Here is a 19637-nt window from a genome sequence, read left to right on the forward strand (position 1 = left end):
CATAAAATCCACTTCCACCTATTCCATTTAGAAATGATGAGACATACATGCATATACCAAAGGTTTCCCCCATACAAGGGAGGTAGCCAAAAAAACAAAGGCATAAAAACCACTTCCACCCATTCCATCCCCACATACTCCACTTCCATCCACCCCCTTCCCTCCCTTTTATCTTGGCTCCTCCTGGATGACAGGATGATGATAGATGATGATAACTAATTTAAAATCAAATCTCCATTCCATCACTCCTAAATGCCATTATAATGACATCAAACATCATAGATGATACTGGGATATAGCCATCAGTTGTGAGCACTGCATGGCCATAGACTCCTTTTAATCAGAGTCAAACATTACTGAGGAAGCGGAAATCATTAATACAATTCAAAGGCTGTACTTGGTTTGTGGAGACTGTGATTCTTGTGTGTCTCTGGAGTCCTTTCTCTTCTGGGTTCATGTCTGGGGAGTACTTGTTATACGAGGGTAGTCTGGTCTTTCAGTTTGTGTCTGTTTTGTAAATTACAAAACTTCGTGTTTCTATATGGAACCACTGTGGGGTAATCACATCAGTCTCTAGAATTTATGAGTAAAACGCAGGGGTGGGTTTCTTTGACTATGTCCTGCCACTTTCTCCCATCAGGAGAACTTGCAACTGTTCCCTACCACTCTTACTGTGGTTGGCGACAAACTACGAAATTCACATTAATACATGAGACAACAGTCAAAATTATTTTCCCACATATCTGTGGAACCATCTGAAGGCTGTAGCTGGCTGCAGGGTCTTTAGTTAATGAAATTCATAGTAACAGCTATTATCATCATGCCATCCGACAGTCATTCACCCTTTCAACATCTCTTAAGAAAAAAAAGTGATTAAATCATTAAAAGTATTTCCATTTCAACAACACTCCATGTTATTGTTTCACAACAACTGTAGCATCCACATGATGACCTTACAACCTATAAATGACAGTAATTACATTTTAACATATTCTAAAGCTTCCAGGAACCAGTGATGGGTATTTGCTTGTGGTGATCCTGCAAGATGGACAGCAGAACTGTCTATTTTCACAACCTGTCAACCTCCACCAGTAGATGCAACCCAGAGGGGCTGACACTTGGTCTCCTGACTAGGTCCAAGATATTGATCAACTTCAATCATATTTTATACACATTTTCACACACGGAGAACTGAGAACTGGTGACTGCCCCCCCACACCTTACTTCTTTCAGATGGTGATATAGTAACAGTCCCACACTGACTAGACACATACAATAGTTCAAATTTTCTTCCCAGAGAGATTTGTAGGAGGGCTCACCACTTTCACTCACCATAATCATCTTTTTCATTCAAAGGATTACAAAGGAGGAGCATGCCGACAGTAGACCTTTTGGTCCATAAATAGCTCGGATGCAAAAAATTATAATAATAAATAAATAAAAATAATAAATAAAATAAATAAGTAAATAGGTAAAGTTAAATAATAAAAAAACAGGTAAATAGTAAATAATAACAAATGGACAGATAAATAACAATAAATATGGAACATACGAGAGGAAGAGAGGGGTTTGAATGTGTTTAAGATGAGGTGCCTGAGAAGTATGATAGGGGTTACTAGGTGGATTGAGTGAGAAACAAGGAAGTGAGGAGGAGAACGAGGGTGGAAAGGGAGTTGGGAGATAGGGTTGATGAAAGAGTATTGGGATGGTTTGGACACATGGAAAGAATGAAGAAAGATTAGTAAAAGAGGTGTGGAAGGCAGAGGTGGAAGGAGTGAACATGAGGGGGCAACCAAGGATGAGATGGATGGATGGGGTAAAAGGGGCATTGGGAAAGAGGGGAATGTCTGTTGAGGAAGGACAGAAAAGGAGAAAAGATAGGTTGAATAAAGAATGGTTGTGTATGAATGATGCTGTGATGCATCAGGGGGAGTGGGTGGGGAATGGGGGGTGAGGGAGTATGTATGAAAAATAAATTGATGCAGCCCGAAGAATTTCTCACCGTCTTCCCCATTTCTGCACGAGGAGATGGAGAAGAGGGGGTCACCGATTTAAAGAAGCAGCCTTGCTGTGGATGTGCTATGTCTTGCGACACTGCTTCTGACCTAGGGCAGTGGGCGAGATGCAGGGATGACCAGTCATCTAGGAGGAGCCAAGAAAAAAGGGAGGGAGCAGGGTGGATGGGGGTGGAGTGTGTGGGGATGGAATGGGTAGGAGTGGTTTTTATGCTTTTGTTTTTTGGCTACCTCCCTTGTAAGGTGAAAAAGCTTTTGGTATATGTATGTAATAATAAATAAATAGACAAATAATAGCAAACAAATAAACAAATAATATAAAATAAATGGCAGACATTACAGCATCTTGCTTAGGTGTTATCTAAACGAATCTTAAAGCTTCAAACTGAACTACATTGCACTACCTCAGCAGGAAGTTTATTCCATTCATTAACTACACGGTTGGCAAAGTTGTTTCTACCCACTTCCAAATTAAATCTATTTCCTGACAGTTTCAGACCATTATTTCTGGCCTGATTCTCATTCCTTCCCACTTATGAGAAAGTTGGACCTCATTTCTTTCCCAGCAATAATACTAGAACACTCCAAGTGAACCCCTTCCATGGAATTTGTAGTTTAGCCCATAAATCACTCGCTGAAGAGATTCTGTGTTGCTGGCTAGTATGGGTGATTGTAGATCTTGAGTTCAACAAAACACTACATTCACTTCATCATCAAATCCTCATATTCTGGAAGGGTATCTCATCCAATCTAAATTTCTTCACTAATATTTATACTATTAAATTCCTTTAGTTTATCCTATCCCTTTTTAAATGCCTCTTGCAACAGGAACCATAAGAGATAGAACTCTTCACAATCTAGACTATCTTTACCTTGAGGTGCTCTTTTCTGGCCTTCACAATTAGTATGTGTGTCCCCTGATGGCTAAACAATCTTTTAAAGAGTTGCATTTGAATCCTCTTGACCACCTCTCAGCTCCCTGTATTTAATTGGTTATATTTTGCGGGAAGAGAGCTATGCTCGTAGTGACCTGCTATTGTATCTTTCTGCATCCAGTTTTTTCTTAAAGTCATGTATAGTTTTAGCACTCACTGTTTGCTCATTCAGTTTGTTCCAGATATCTATCACTCTGTGTGGGAAGCTATTCTTTTTCAGATCTCTTCTGTAACTGTCCTTCTTAAGTTTCTTTGTGTCCTTTTGTATTTCTTCTGTCCCATTTTAGTAGGTCATCCCTATCAAGAATTTCCATCCCTTTCATAATGGTTAGCAAATCACTTCTATCTCTTCTTTGTTCCAGGGTTGGTAAATTTAGTTTATCCAATCTTTGTTCGTGTGTCAAATTGCAGTGTTGGTCTGCGTGTGTGCGAAATCTAGAATACCTGCACTCGGATATAATACCTTCCAGAAGTGGTTCTAAAGATGTCGCTGTGGTGCCACTGAATAAATCAATGCATTTGCAATGACAAAGAACTGAAGTTACACCAAAACAAATACACTGATGGACTGAAATCTTAACCAATACAAGTAACTTAAAATTCAAGAAGTGAAATTACCTGAATACAGTTACTATGGCACTTATGTATGCAGTGAAATACATGGAGGTAGGCTACCAGTGATGCCAACTGCAAAAGGAGAATGTCCCTAAACATTAGCTTTTGTGTGCTGAATTACCTTATTTCCAAGGACTGAACTTAAAGTAAGTCTACCTTACAGGAATTAAGTCAACAAATATACATTTACTACTTACACATAACGACCCTCCATAAGTATTGCATTAAGTGCGAAAACCTATTCAAATAGTAATGCTGTGATAATCAGAATATAGTTAAAGTAATCAGGGGTTTTCAACATGGGTCATACATGATCTTAAATGGGTGGTATTTGAAGAAAACCAATAGGCAGGTAATGTTAAAATATTTTATACTTTCATTAAAATTTCCAATGTTTTTTTAAACATAGTAATTTAATTTTATCATTATTCTAAATACATTTTCAAATTTTACACTAAGTTGGCTATGTTGCAATCCTTTACCATGTGTTAAAATGGTTGGTGATAAAGTTGATTACCCCTGATATTAAGAGAATTGTATATAAGCAATTAACCACTACTGTAAATGAAAAGTTGACAAAGATTTGGTGTTAACTACTAGTTTATCAAATAGTTTTCTATTGCAAACCACGCCTACTTCCTTCTGCACCTTTCTACCTGTAAGTGAGGCAATGAGGAAATGAGATTAAGACCTTAGAATAAGGCTGCTCAATGAGAAGCAATACTACTACTACTACTACCACTACTACTACTACTATTTTTTTTATAATGATTCAGTAGGTAAAACCAGCTTTGGCTGTCAGGCCCTGCTGCGGAGATGCTGTGTTTTGCTGCATTGCCTGATCTGACCAGTGGTGGGAGGACAGAGACGACCCTTTATCCTTGAGAAACTATGATGGAAGGAACAACAAATGGTTTTTGGATGTGTGTAGGATGGATATAAGTTTTGACTCAATCATCCACTTCATATGGGAGAAAGGGCCCTTTGGCATATGTATATATCATACACAAACACACACATTTATATCCAAATTGAAGAAATTGAATGAGGAAACAAAGAGTGCAAAAACTATACAAGAATTGAAGAACAAACTCGATGATGAAAGATACAAAAGCGGGTCACTACGAGCACAGCTCTCTTCCCGTAAAATACAACTAGGTAGGTAAATAAAAAAAATACATACACTACATATACCAATGGATTTTTCCCCCTTACAAGGGAGGTAGCCAAAAACAAAGGCATAAAATCCACTTCCACCCATTCCATCCCCACACTCTCCACTCCCATTTACCCACCTCCCTCCCTTTCATCTCGGCTTCTCCTGGATGACGGGTCATCCCTGCATCTCGCCCACTGCCCTACGTCAGAAGCAATGTAGCAAGACACAGCACATCAACAGTAAGACCACTTCATTTAATAGGCAACCCCCCCTCTCCGTCCCCTTATGCAGAACAAGAGATGATGGGGAGAAATCTCTTCGGGCTGCATTTAAATATACATTACATACATATATACACATACATATGGAGGAGAGGTAGCAAATGAAACGTGAAGGGTAGAATGTGGAGTTTTATTCAGACCTGATGTTTCAACCTCCTAGGTCTTCTTCGTTGGACTAAAGAAGGGCAAGGAGGTCAAAACATCAGATCTGAATAAAACTCCATATTCTAGAATTAATGTTTTATTTAACACCTCATCTTCATATTTGTCAATCTTTATGTATATGTATATATATATATATATATATATATATATATATATATACATATATATATACATATATATATACATATATAGGATGAAATGGGTGGGAGTGTTTTTATGCCTTTCCCTTTTTGGCTACCTCCCTTGTAAGGGGGAAAAAGCCTTGGTATATGTATGTATATATGTGTGTGTGTGTGTGTGTTGAGACATTGTGACAGGTTTGAGGAAGGTGGAAGAGAAAGACTAGGGTCTAGGGCTGAGTTTATTCCTGACCAGTTTCGCTTATAGCTTCCTCTGAAGAAACTATTAAATAAAACCAGTCAGGAATAAATTTGACCCCAGACCTGTCTTTCTCTTCCACCTTCCTCATATATATATATATATATATATATATATATATATATATATATATATATATATATATATATATATATATATATATATATATATATATATATATATATATATATATATATATATATATATATATATATATATATATATATATGTATATATTTACAAGGGACTTTCCTCCTTTATAAGGGAGGTAGCCAAATCAACAGACTACCCATTCCACTCCCATCTACCACCCTTTACTCCCTCTCTTCTTAGCTCCTTGAGGATGACAGGTTCCTCCCTGTCTGCACCCCACTGCCAAGGGTCAGAAGCAATGCAGCAAGACAAAGTACATCCACAGCAAGTTCACTTCACTTTATCCCTCCCCCATCCCCTCATACAGAATATGAAGAAGAATGAGGTTCATTGAAACCATTTTTGCTTTCCACATTTTTGTTAGTCTTTTCTCAATCATTCTCTCCATATGCCCAGATGACCTCTGCTCTATTTGATCTACCCCATCCGACAGCTCTCTTTCCCCCATTCTCAGCCTCATCTTCACATTTCTCATTCCATCAATGTAACACCCAACATACTTCTCAAACACATTCAGGCTCTTCCTTTTTTCTCCCTCACCTAATTCCATATAACTTCTCCAAATCCACAAAGCCCATATGACATCTTTAACCTTTGCCAAAAACTTCTAGCATAATTGTTTTACAGTAAATACTTGGTCTATACAACTCCTTTCTCTCCTAAACCAACAGTGATCTTTCCTAAGTACTCCCTCTATTCCTCTCCTAATCCTCTTCATCAATACATTCCCATATGACTACCTACTTCTCTTAACACACTGATCTTTCTACAACTACAACATTCCTCTATCATTTGGTGATAAATCTCTGACACACAAATGGTATGCGGCTTTGGCCCATAAGTTCCTAAAATACCCAATAACCAAGTACAGGGTCATAACCAGAGCTTGTAACAAAAACTTCATATACAATGTATGGATGGATCTCTCATGAAAAGGTATTAATAAAGTTGAAAATATGCTGTCCAGAAAAAAGGCTTCACATTCAAGTTCACTCAATTATTGAATTATAAACAGTAACTGACACTAACTAAAACTACAACTGTGTTGCACAGATATTATCATCATATTTCAAGAAAGAAATTATTCAAGGAACAAATATTTTTGATAAATTTATGAACATTTACCTTGGTTTTAATATTTGTTTTTGAATATTATGAATACCATTTCTACTGAAACATTTAAGAGGAGCAAGATGCACATGTAAAGTTCCCAAGCTGTAAACTCTTTTGTTTTCAAGTTCAATTGTATTACAACAAATGACATTTCCCTACATACATATGGTAACTGAATCGATTGCTCTTGGCATATCACAGTATTTTAAAAGTTAGACAGCTTCAAAGTGCTTTACAGCATCTAATGCATTCCTTTACTTGTGTTTTGGTCATTAAATTCCTTAGATGTATTAACCACACAGAAAACACAGATCATTTTACTCTACAGTCCTACATTCACTCACTCCAGACAACACAACAAAATCTCTTCCCTGAATAACTTATGGGGGAAATAGGTGACTATGGCCAGTTTCCTTGAGGCTAAAGGTCTCCTGCAAGAAATCAATCCACTGCCCCGAGTCTCTCTTGCAGAAAAAAACATGGCCTATGAAAAATTGGCAACAGCCCCTGGGTGTAACCATAAGTCACTTACAGAAGAGATATTGTATTGTTGTTGGCGACAGACACCGTAGGGCAGTGGTTCTCAAACTATGTTCTGCAGAACCCCCAGGGTTCCATAAAGACCTTTCAAGGGTTCCGTGGCAAAAATTTAATGAACCATGCCCTTGGTTCAACTTCGCTGGTGGCAGGATTCGAACCGCCCTCACCTCGACCTTCGCCGCAAGTAACAACACCCTAACCCGCTCAGCCTGTGAGCATCCATCATTGTAACTTAAGTGTTGTTAATAGCATTGCTCCAAAGGGGATTCCAATGTACAATTTTTTGGTTCTTGAAATTGACCTGCTAGGTGGCAGAGTGCAAAGTGTGACAGAATAACCAATTTCAAGAATCAAAAAATTGTACATTGGAATCCCCCTTGGAGCAGTGCTGTTAACAACACTAAATTACAATGACCCCACATGCAACTCAAGAGCATACTTCTATTCTACTATTCTGCTTTATTGTTGAAGATTTCTAGTATCTGCTGGGTGAGGTTTGAGAGCAATGTGCTGGTGGAAAGGCCCTCTCTGAAAACATGTTGATTTAATCATTTAAGATCAATCTTTGTCAGTTTAGATATGGTGGAGAGGAAAGAGAAAGGTCTACAAGATACTAAGTTTACTAGTTTGTTTGAATTTAGGGATCAGGTGTGTTTGTTTACAAGCTGTTAACAAGTGTGCAACTAGGAGTGGACTTCTATATCTACAAGACCCACTTAATGCAGGTGGTACTTACATATTTTGTTTGGGCCTTCTCTGTGTGAGCTTTTTCTATTTTAGTTCCTTGATGACATTTACTGTGTCCTTATTAGAAAAGGGTGGGGCAGCTTCTAAATCTAGTTTCATCTTGTATACTGAATTATTTTTCTGCTTTCTGGTGTTGGATTTAAAATATGTTTAGGAGAAATGTTTCTTAATATTGCGTTATTGGTTTGGTGATGGTATTTTGTTGTGTTGATTCAACATACGTGCAACAAGAATGCTGTGTGGCATCTTCACTACCTTTTGAAGAGATCAATTGATTATAGTTCCTCATACTATTTGATAATACCTCATAGAACAAGAGGTATCTTGTCTTCTCAGTCATACAACTATCGAAAATAAGAGTATTTCAGATAAATGCATCCAAGCTTCACTTATGCATTTTATGCTGTTCGAACACTTCAGCTGTTAGCAATATTGCACATTCTTGGGTAATAACACTCAAACATCTTACAGCACTCACATATCAAATTGATGTAGTGTCTTAATAGCTCAAAGCAGAAATGATGTTGCTTAATACCACCAGGCAGTATCAATGTCCTGGTATTTTTATTAGTTTACAAATGGGTAACTTTGCATGCCTTCATGCTACAATCCTCACAAGTGCAGTTATTACCAACCCTCTACATCACCAAGATCTACTTCATGAACACCATATCAGAAAGACTTCCAAGGGAAACTTAATTAGAGACACTAATCTTACCTGTTGCTTTGGCTTTGGTGTCTTCTGAGGAATCACTAGATGGAGAGAGAGGACTATAGGAAGACTCTCTTCGACTATAGTCAACTTCTGCAAAAAAATGAGAGACTACAGCTATTGCAACAAGAAATGAGTAATCTTGCAAAATAGTAAACATCTGTCTTTTCCTGTGCTAACATGTAAGAGATAAGAAAACTGACTTTACTAACATCATGGGCACAAAGCCAGACACTTATACCACCCCTCCCTCCCTCTTATCTTGGCTCCTCCTGGATGATTGGTCATCCCTGCATCTCACCCACTGCCCTGGATCAGAAGCAGTGTTGCAAAACACAGCATATCCACAGTAAGGCTGCTTTATTAAATTGGCAACCCTTCCTCTCAGTCCTCTCATGAAGAAAAAGAGAAGATGGAGAGAAATCCTTTCAGGTTGTGTCAAATTATTTTTTTCACACATACTCCCTCACCCCCCCCCATCCACTCCCTTTCATGCATCACATTTTCTACTTACCATATTCCCTGGTTGATGTTCTGTGGCCATCATCCTCGGGTGTTGGCAGAGCATATCCTGCCATGAGGACATCTGTGTTGGTTCTGTCATCTTCAAGACACATCACTTCCTCTTCTTCCTTCTCCTTCCCCTGCCTGATATTCCTTCTCATTCTTTTAACTTTAGGAGAACTGCCACTGGTCGAGGAAGTTGACGAGTTTGATGCCGTGCTAGACATTGAAGCCTGCCGTTTCCTATTCCTTGTCCTACTTCCATTGGAAGGTGCCTCGGGCTCTTCTCCCTTACTCATTGCTGTTTGGGCGCCGTTTTTATCCAATTTCCTGTGATTTACCCGAACCCCCATCCATTCCACCTGCTTCACAAAATCATCAACTGAGACATTCTCTGGTAATTGAGTTTCACTAACTACCATAAAGTAATCCTCTGCTTGCATGTCTTCCTCTTCCAAGGGATCCGGTATTACCACAACTGAATCTAAGAAGGTCCTCAACTTAGTGTCCCTTTCAAATACTTCAAAACCTTCAAAGTTACTATCTTTGCCCTTTCTCTTGGGACCACGTTTTTTGGGTTCGGCCTTCTTTGTATCGTTGGCGACAGGCTTGAGAGTTTCTGCATTATCTTCCTTGTTTTTGTTCATTTCCTTTCTCTTTTTAAGCGGAATAGAAACGACTGGTGCTCTGACTTCTCTTTTATTACTGATCTGCTTTGTCTGGGGTTTCGGAGCATCTACCAGAGGTGGGGTGAGGCACCCATCAGAATCTGAACTACTGCTCTTTGTTTGTTGAGAATTCTTCTTCTTCTCCTCTTCTGAGTAATTTACAAAAAGTAAATTCCCATCATTACTCACAAGAACCATTGGCTCACTGTCAATACCATATGAAGAGAAGTCCACATCACAACCCACACTGTTTTTCGTAGAGCTGACATCTTGGGCTTTATTCAATGTTTTTATTTCATTGTTGTTACTGGCTATTTTGGATTTCTTGATATCTTTGGAGAAACTATTCTTTGGTTCCTTATCCAATGGCCTGTCCTTCCCTAATGAAACTATGATTTGTTTTTTCTCTATTGTCTTCCGATCACCTGTCTTTTTCTTACTGCTGGTCTTATCATCTGTCTTTTTATCTTTATCTCTTTTTTCCTTTTTGTCCTTCTCAGGGTATTTGCTACTTTTGATACTGGTATTCTCCTTCTTATCTTTAGATTCATTTTTAATCTTATTCAGCTTGTCCTTGCTAGTTTTATCCTGCTTCTCTTCTTGTTTGATGTCAAGTTTCTTCGTGTCGGATTTTTTTACATCTCCTTTGTTTTTGTTCTCTGGTTTCTTGATATCTGACTTTGTTTCCTTCTTAATCTCACCCTTGTCACTGGATTTCTCACTTTTAATCTCTCGCTTCTTTTCCTCCACTTTCAAGTCACCTTTCCCCTGGTCGTCTTTGTTTTCTACCTTCTTCTTCTCGTGCTTCTCTGAAGATCCACCACTCCTGCTCTTGCCTTCTTTGGACGACCTATCACTCGAGTAATGACCCGACCTTTCTTTGTCCCTGCGGTCACTGGAAGAGCTGGAACTCTCTTTCCTGGAACTTGAGGAATGGTGGTGACCACGGGACCTGTCGCGATCTCTGTCCCTATCTCTCCTATCATGTTTCCTGTCCTTGTCTTTGTACAAGTGGTGATCATCCTTAGACTTATCCCTCTTCTTCTCCTTTTCTCGGTCTCTCTCCCGCTCTTTACTGCTTCTGCTGTCGTGCTTGTGTCTATGACCGTCAGATCTATGTCTATCTTCCCGACTGCCGTGCCTCTCTTCAGGACGCTTCGGTTTGTATGAGTCACGTGTATCCCTGCTCTCCGAGTCAGAGCTCGAAGTTATTTCTCCTTCTGACTTTTCTGATTTGATGCTTGGTTCCTTATCGACTTTGTCCGATTTCGTTTCCCCTTCTGTACGACCAGACTTCCCACTCACTTCGCCTTCAGACCTTAGAGACTTTGAGCTGATTTCACCCTCGGACTTGGAACTCAACTCCCCCTCGGACTTCTCCCCTCTGCTGCTGTTGGTTCCCTGTGAACACTTGCTCATTTCGGAGTCTTCATCTAAACTGATGGGACTTGCTCCTGAGATGGTTTTCCCATTTCCTTCCTTGGGTAATTCCGGAGGAAGCGACGGGAGCCGTGACGGTTCTGGTTCGGGTGGATGAACCTCCTTACTACTGCCTCGGTCAACATCATCAAGGGATTCCCGTACCCTAGAGGTTCTAAGGTCCTGAGAAAGCTGAGAACCAATATCATGCACACTTCCTCCTTCTTCTACCTTTATTTCATCTATCAAGGGCGTTGACCTGTTTGAATTCTGCCCAGTCTCTTGTTTTTCTCCTCTAACTTCACATGATGGTGGTGGACTAGTTTCTCCTTCATCATCTATTTTCTCATCCTTGACTGAACCACGTCCCGACAGAGGTGAGAAGGTGAGCCCAGATGAATTTGATGAGATGCTGTCGAGGGACTGGTTATCAAACAAGAGCATAGGAGGCTTGACAGGTTCCTGACTAGTAGATTCTTCCTTGATCGCTCGTGTTGTTGGTTCTTCCTTAATTTTCAGTTTCTCCACACTCTCCACCACAGAGTCTGGTCCGTATAGACCCGCATCACTGATCACCTTACTTTTGTCTTCAAACCCGTCCCTAGCGTTGTCGTCCATCATCTGTATTATACATGACAAATGGATATATCAGAATTAGCCTTCGGAACATTTATGATTTGAAAAAGTTATATAAGCATGCTTCATACCTAACTAATTTCTCAAATATTTCATATGTGTTCTCTAGTCACAAAGCATTACAACATGGATGCATACAAACAAGAAACAAATCGGTATTGAGAGGAAATAGAAAAAAAGGACTGAGAAAGAGTCGCAGAAAAATATAAGAGAAATTATAAAATACAATAAATTGTAGGGATTTCAGTCACACTAAAACCACAGTAAAATTTACATAACAGCCTTCTAATCAAACATTAACTTGCACAACCACATCCTGAAATTATGACAAGCTGTTCTGTGTACCACTGGTAACAACTACAGACTTTTATCAATGCACATGAGAGGCAAAACATGTTTTGAATGTATAGGTATGTTGTCATACGCAAACAGGTGGCACTGTATTTGTATTTTGTTGCTCAAAATTCACCAGTGTTTCTACCATTGTAGACAACACTGTACTATAGGAGGAATGGAAGTTAGGTGATCAGCATTCATCTTTGAGTAGAGATTAGGGGTAGGTTCTTTCATTCCTAGCAAAACCAACTTGACTGAGATATGGGTAAGTGTTACCAAAATTGTGTGGTTTAATGATAGAGTGATTCAGTTCAATGTCATGAACTCTGTCTCTCAGAGGAAGGTAGGAAATACTATGACAACTACTCTATGACTGTTATACTGTACTTCATGCCACAATAAAAACAACAGAAGTAGTAGCAACAATAATAATCATAATAATAATAGATCATACATACATACAAACACCAAGGTCTTTTTCCCCCTTACAAGTGAGGTAGCCAACATCCTTGGTGCAAAGACTCCAAACTTCCCAACTACTCCATCTACTGGTTCATCCCCTACTCTAACACCGAAATCTCACAATACCACAGTAACATTCCTCACAAAACTCTAAGTACTCATTTACATATATCTAAAAAGCCTCCCTTTCCTATACACTCTTCTCACTACCAACCCCATATGCATTTACAAAGGCCTACATCTCCTTTCCCAGTTTCACCTTCATCCACATTATCCTTGAATAATAAATAATAATAACGACAATAATTCCTGCCTCAAACTGCACTGACATGTGATATGGTTTAATGTCTCAAACTCCTCCCATTCAAAGGCCAGGACGGTGCCCCTTACAGACAACTTTGTAGCGTAGAATTTAAAGAACCATGCCCTTAATTCAACTTTGCCGGTGGAAGGATTCAAACCGCCATCCCCTCGACCTTCACCACAAGTAATGATGCCTTAACCCACTCAGCCAGTGGCACATGATCACTGAAAATGGCCTAAGACCTCTCCATCAATTTCAATTATATTTCCTCTATCTTCTCACATAAGAACTGACAACAAGCAACTGTGCCCATCTACTTCTTTCAACCAGAAAGAGAAAGTCCCACACCAATACAACACAGAGTATAGTCCAAAGTTTCTTCCCAGAGACTCATGGGGTGGCCTAAGATCTCTTACCAGCCACTGCGGGGCTGCAAGTTTCCAAATAGTAAAACTCAGGCCAACACTTATAATCATTATTACTAAAAATGGAGACTACAGTTTAATATGGGTAAAAATTTCAGCATTCAATGCATAATAAACATAAAGCAGTGGTTAATATGCAAAGTTCAAGATTGTTAGTCTGAGAAGGGCAAAATATATCATTCAGCATACAATGTACATGGAGCAATGAAGACAAAGAAGAAAATAAAAATAGACTGCAATACATCTAATGGTTAAGTACTAGCATGAACATATTGTTTTAAATTTTAAGCCCACAACAGTTTAGCAAAGGAAAGATACAAATTCCAGGCATGCAGTTTCATCACCTCCAATCACACTTGCCAGTCTCCATATTTACAACAATACCAAATTCATATAATATCTTAATAACAACTTTTAGATAACGACTTTTTAACACTGAAAACCAGAACAAAACACTGTGAGACAGTAAAAAGCAGAAAATAACGGGAAGAGAAGAGGATCTGAGCAAAGGGAAGGGACCGAAAGAAAGCAGTTTTTCCAGGAGGGGGCGGAAAGGAAGCAGTTCTTGCCTGCAGTTCCATCTTCTCGTCATCACTTGTCCTCTTCTCACTCTCGGGAGACTCATGGGCCAAAATTTCATCCTCCTCGGAGGATATGGCATCCGTGTCCATGGGAATAAGGGGGACACGAGCTGGAGGGGGGGCAGGGGGCTTCGGCATGATGGGAGGATGGTGATGGTGATGTTGTCCATTTTGATCTCTATGGTAGTTCATGATATCCTTCTCTGGCTCTGACAACACTGTGGGACGGAGTACATCAGCACCAATGACAGGATATATAAAGTCTTTGTATTCAGCAATATGGGACTTTACAGATGGTAATTTACATTAAGGGGGTGGAATTTACGACTAAAAATGACAGATAAAGTGGAGGCTGTTTAAATCAATAAACTGAGATAAAAGTATATATAAGTTAAAAAACAAAATAATAATAGTTATGACAAGACATATAACTTACCAAAAATCTTATATCTCCAAAACAATTTCAATGGCATGCATTTCAGATACCTCACCCTCATTACCTGAACCCAAAATGTGCAAACAATTTTAAGAAATAACATTTTATAATAAACACTGACCAAATCTCTGGTGCTGATAGCAATTACTGAGTAAAAAAAAAGTTAAAAAAAAAAGAATGAAACAACATTAAAAACACACTCAAGTACATAAAAAGAGTGCTATGAAGCTGCAAGTGGAACAGCGCAAAAGACAAAATTCCCCTGACCTTTGCTTTCCCGCTTCGGCTTGTCAATCTGCAGAAAGGCGTATACTGTATCCTCAACCAGTGGCAGAATGAGGGAGTTGATCTTGGGGTTGACCACTTGGCTGATGATGGCATCGATGCCAGGACCAAGCATACCGGCACTGGGGAATGTACATCAATCAATTTATGATAAATACTTCTGTTGGGTTCCATACTATCAACCAATATATTCCTGGATACTTTTTGTCATGTTATCAATGATAAATAGTGCTCCATCTATACATGAGATGACCCAGGTCCCAATTCCCCCCCCGATTTTTTAAATGTTACTAATTGTCTTCCACTTTTAACATTTGTTCCACTTTTTAAATGTTAAAAAAAATATTCTGTTTTTATTTTGACTATAAATAACTTACTCAATTTTACTCAATCATTATATGCCAATTTCACAAAGTACATTAATGCCATCACACTGATGTAGTAATGGAGTACGCATTGGGAAGTGCAATACACATAATAAAAGGCCTTTTGCCTTATAAGGGGTGTGGCCACCAACGAATGCACCCAACACCCAGTTGCTGTCCCTTATCTTGGTTCTTTATGGATGAAGGGCCAACCATGTCACCTGCCTGGGTCTGAAGAAATGCAGTGAGGCACAGCACCTCCACAGCTGAAGCTACTTTACTCCCATTGCTTCGTTACATGGTGACTCTTTCCCCTCATCCATTCAGAATTCATGGAGTAGACAACAAAAAACCCCTTCAGACCATGTCCACAGATTCAAACTGCCCTTGATGCAATCATCACAGAGAAGTCATTGAACAACACGTACTACACCCCCACACTCCTTCTATCCTGACAGCAGTATAACATATCCTTCTTGAGTGATATGTGTACCAGGCCAAAGCCCATTGCCAGTTACTTTGGGAGCCATAGGTCTCCTTCAAGAGTGATCTGGGGCAACAGATTTAACTGACTGAATAATTGGGAGTATACACTAAGGGGAAAGTTGCTTCACTCACATACCACTGCCAATGTCCAAGGACTCTCTTAGTGAGTTCCAATTCAGTCACCCTTACCATTCCAAACAGCTCTCAGCAGCATCTGCTCACCTGCCCCAGCTGCGAGTTCTGTGAGCGTCACCTTTATCTCCTCCACTGAAGATCGTCTCTTGGATCAAATTCAAATCGCATGTATACATAACATACACCAAAAAAGCCCTTTCCCCCTCATTAAGGGGCTGGCAGTCAAAGCGTACACCCATCCAAAAAACCCATTCATTTCCCCTCACCTCATAACTCCTTCTGGATCAAGGAGCATCTCTATCCCCTGCAACACTACTTGGGTCACAGTGGCTGGGGACGGGGACGACCAAATCCCATATTTCTCTTGGAATGCCTTGCCGCTCCCCCCCCCAAAAAAAAAAAATATCGAAGAAATTCAAAACTTACTCATGCACATGTTTGCGGACACTTTCTCTGAGCTGGTTCTTGTTGAGATCATTTTTCCATATTTGTTTTTCCAGGAATTTGTTAACTTGTCCTTCTACTCGCTGCCTCAAATTTTGGTATGCTGGCTGTAACAGACAAAACATTAGAGGAGGTAATAAGATAAAGGAAAAAAGAAGAATACAGACACACACTTGTGTGTGTCTGTATTTACCTTATTTACCTAGTTGTACAGTTGTACTATATGGGAAGGAGAACTATGCTTGTAGTGACCCGTCTTTGTGTCTCTCAGCATCTAGTTTGTTCTTAAATTCTTGTATGGTTTTTGCACACACTATTGTTTCATCAAATTTGTTCCAGACATCCACCACTCTGTGTGGAAAACTATTTTTTTCCAGATCTCTTCTATAACTATCCTTTTTGAGTTTTTTTTTCATGTCCTCTTGTTTTTCTCTTATCCCACTTTACTAAGTCTTCTCTGTCAAGGACTTCCATGCTTTTCATGATTCTGTAAATGGCCAGTAGATCTCCTCTTTCTCTTCTTTGTTCCAGGGTTGGTAGTTCCAGTTTAGACAATCTTTGTTCGTATATCAATTTTGAATGTGTTGGTGCCATCTTTGTCATTGCTCTTTGGATGCTTTCTAATTTCTTTATATTCTTTTTTGTGCTGGGCGTCCATAGCATCATCCAAGCAATTAAAAGCCACCTTTATTGATCTTAGTAAATTATAGGTTTCTCTGACTATTTTGTTTATAGACGTGTCTGGGGACATGTCTTTGTTAATAATTACTCCTAGGACAAATTTAGATTTAAGAAGGAAATAGGCAAGAATTGGTTTACTCATAGGGTGGTCGATGAATGGAATAAACTTAGTAACCATGTAGTAAGCGCTGAAACAATCAGTTGTTTTAAAAAATGATTAGACAACTTTATGGATGGGGATGACAGGTGGTGATTGATACGAAGCTGCCTAGTGTAGGCCTTATGGTCTCTTGCAGTCTCCTTTATTCTTATGTTCTTATGTCCTTTTCAGAGCTAACTTTTTTTTACTTCCTTTGTGCCAATTTTATATAGTCCTGATATTCTTTTTTTACTTTTTCCAAACTCCATTATACTACATTTCTTGACGCTGATGTTCACTTCTCACTTTTAGCTCCATTCCTGAACTTTGTCCAGGTCTCTCTGTAGTGATTCAGTCTTTTTCTACACTTACTTTCTTTAGTAGTTTTGCATCATCTGCAAAGATATTCATGTAACATTCCACACCTTCATCCATTTAATTTATAAAACAGACATTATTGGAACTAATACAGAACCTTGTGGGACTCCACTTATCATTTCTTTCCAGGTTGAGTTTATATCTCTAAGTACCACCCTCATTTTTCTCCCATGCAAGAAATCTTCCATCTATTTCAATAAATTTGTGTATACCTCCTGTTACTTCGAGTTTTCTTAATAGCCTTTTGTGTAGTATAGTACTTTATCAAATTCCTTTTGTAAATCCAGGTAAGCACAATCTGCCCATCCGTCCCTTTCTTGCATTATATCTTTTAACCTTGAATAAAGACAAATCAAGCTTGTGGCACATGATCTTCCATGTCTAAAGCCAAATTGTTTTGGATTCAGTATATTGTTTTATGCTGAATGAGCTTAACAAGGAAAATCTCAAAGTAGGTTTAAAGATGAATATGAGTACAACCAAAGTAATGTCAGACACGAAAGTTAAAACTAGAGCTTATAATCTATGGTGAATCTTGAAATGGAATATTATAATTATTCAGGCCAGATGATGAAAGTGACATTCAGGCCAGATGGTGAAAGTGACTAAGATCATGACAATAAAGTAGAAACTAAAAAAGGCTTATCACAATTGGTTGGAAAATATTTGAGAGACTAACTTTAAGCTGGAAATACAAAGTCTACAATCTGTGTATAATGTCAGCCATTATATACAGACTTGAAACTTGGAAACTGTGTAAGGTGATGAAGGTAAAGCTAAAGAATGCAGAGGAGAATTGAGAAATCAGATAAGAGGGAGGGTGGAGGGGTGTGGAGTGTATTCAGGGATGGAATGGGTGGAAATGATTTTATGGCTTTCCCTTTTTGGCTACCTCCCTTGTAATGAGGAAAAAGCCTTGGTATATGTATGTATGTAACAGTGAGAATGAGCCTCACAGACAGAAAGGGAGCAAGATGGGTGAGAAAGCAAAATATAGTGAAAGATACAATGGAAGCATCAAGAGAGAGGAAGTGGAATTGGGCAGGCAAGTTAGCGTGAATGAATGATGAGCGATGGAACAAGTGGATGCTGCGAGATGGGAAGTGTGCAAGGGAGACCAGACAGAAGGTGGAGAGATGAGATAAAGAAGTTTGTAGGACTGATGTGGCAAAGGTTGGCACAGTTGTACAAGTCATGGAATGGTATGAAAGAGGACTCAAAATGGCTGATTGATTGACTGGTGCTCTGAAACTGATTACACTTTAACATGACAGATTAAATTGTACAGATATCAATGTAAGACTTCCTAGATATACACATGAATCTACGTCCTTCATATAGATATGTTTATTCTCTGCAGTGGCTCAATCTATACTTAATATATAGTATATATTCAAGTGATTACATGCTACATTGTTTCTATTTTACTAACCTTGAGATCCACGTCTGCTAGACATTCTTTACGAAATTGGTCAAATATTCCTCTCGACTTCAACTGTCCAACAATTGCTTCAACAAGTCTTGGGTCTCCTGGTGGCAGCTGTGTAACAGGAATGTCCATTATTAAATCAAAATGAATCACAAAACGTAGCGTTATCCAGGGTTCCTTTCCTTCCCCAGCTGTAAACAATGAAACAAACTCTAAGCGTGGTGCGCACTGCGTATTTTTCTATCATTACACTTTGTTTGCCTCGTAAGGTATAATTGTATGCATTACCGCTGTAAATCATAAACATAAAATGATGCTGAATTCTCTATGCCATGAAATTATAAATCATATTTATCATAAATGTTTGTAGATAAATTAATGTTCAAGTTCAAACGTCCAGATCATTCGCACACAATATATTTGTTGTTATGTTCTTTCTGTCATTCTATCCTGTTCCATTTCAATAGATTAAACTACCTGTTGTTCTGATAAACTATGTATATCGCAAACAGCCTTCGCAAGTTTCATATCCATGAGTTATTGGTACTGCTGAAACGACGTTATTTTACGTAACAAAGGGTGAGGATTGTTGCGATCGGGACTCGGAGCCCGCGCGGAGGAACTCCAGTCGAAGTACCAGGAGCTCTTCCGGAGCACCCCCACTAAATAAGCCAATGTAACCTCGGCGCCTTATAAAAAGAATAATGAAAT

General features: G+C 39.0%; 1 protein-coding gene across 6 annotated transcripts in view; it reads right to left on the reverse strand.

The window, feature by feature from the left end:
- The window catches only part of LOC143036561 (uncharacterized), a 26422-nt gene extending 7285 nt beyond the window's left edge, over positions 1–19137 (reverse strand). For 4 of the 6 annotated variants that reach the window (XM_076204077.1, XM_076204078.1, XM_076204075.1 and 1 more), the window contains exons 1-6: positions 18930–19137; positions 16282–16406; positions 14852–14991; positions 14137–14366; positions 9328–12025; positions 8820–8906 (exon numbers count right to left, since the gene is read on the reverse strand). In XM_076204077.1, the coding sequence (XP_076060192.1) occupies positions 8820–8906; positions 9328–12025; positions 14137–14366; positions 14852–14991; positions 16282–16406; positions 18930–19058 (3409 nt within the window). In that variant the 5' untranslated portion in view covers positions 19059–19137. Of the gene's footprint in view, positions 1–397; positions 551–3568; positions 3638–8819; positions 8907–9327; positions 12026–14136; positions 14367–14851; positions 14992–16281; positions 16407–18929 lie in introns of all 6 variants that reach the window. The other 2 variants (XR_012967374.1, XM_076204079.1) reach the window with 2 other exon arrangements.
- Between the last annotated feature and the right edge of the window lie 500 nt (positions 19138–19637).

Source organism: Oratosquilla oratoria, chromosome 20 (genome assembly GCF_046742065.1).
Source record: "Oratosquilla oratoria isolate Oo_2021 chromosome 20, ASM4674206v1, whole genome shotgun sequence".
Lineage (NCBI taxonomy): Eukaryota > Metazoa > Arthropoda > Malacostraca > Stomatopoda > Squillidae > Oratosquilla > Oratosquilla oratoria.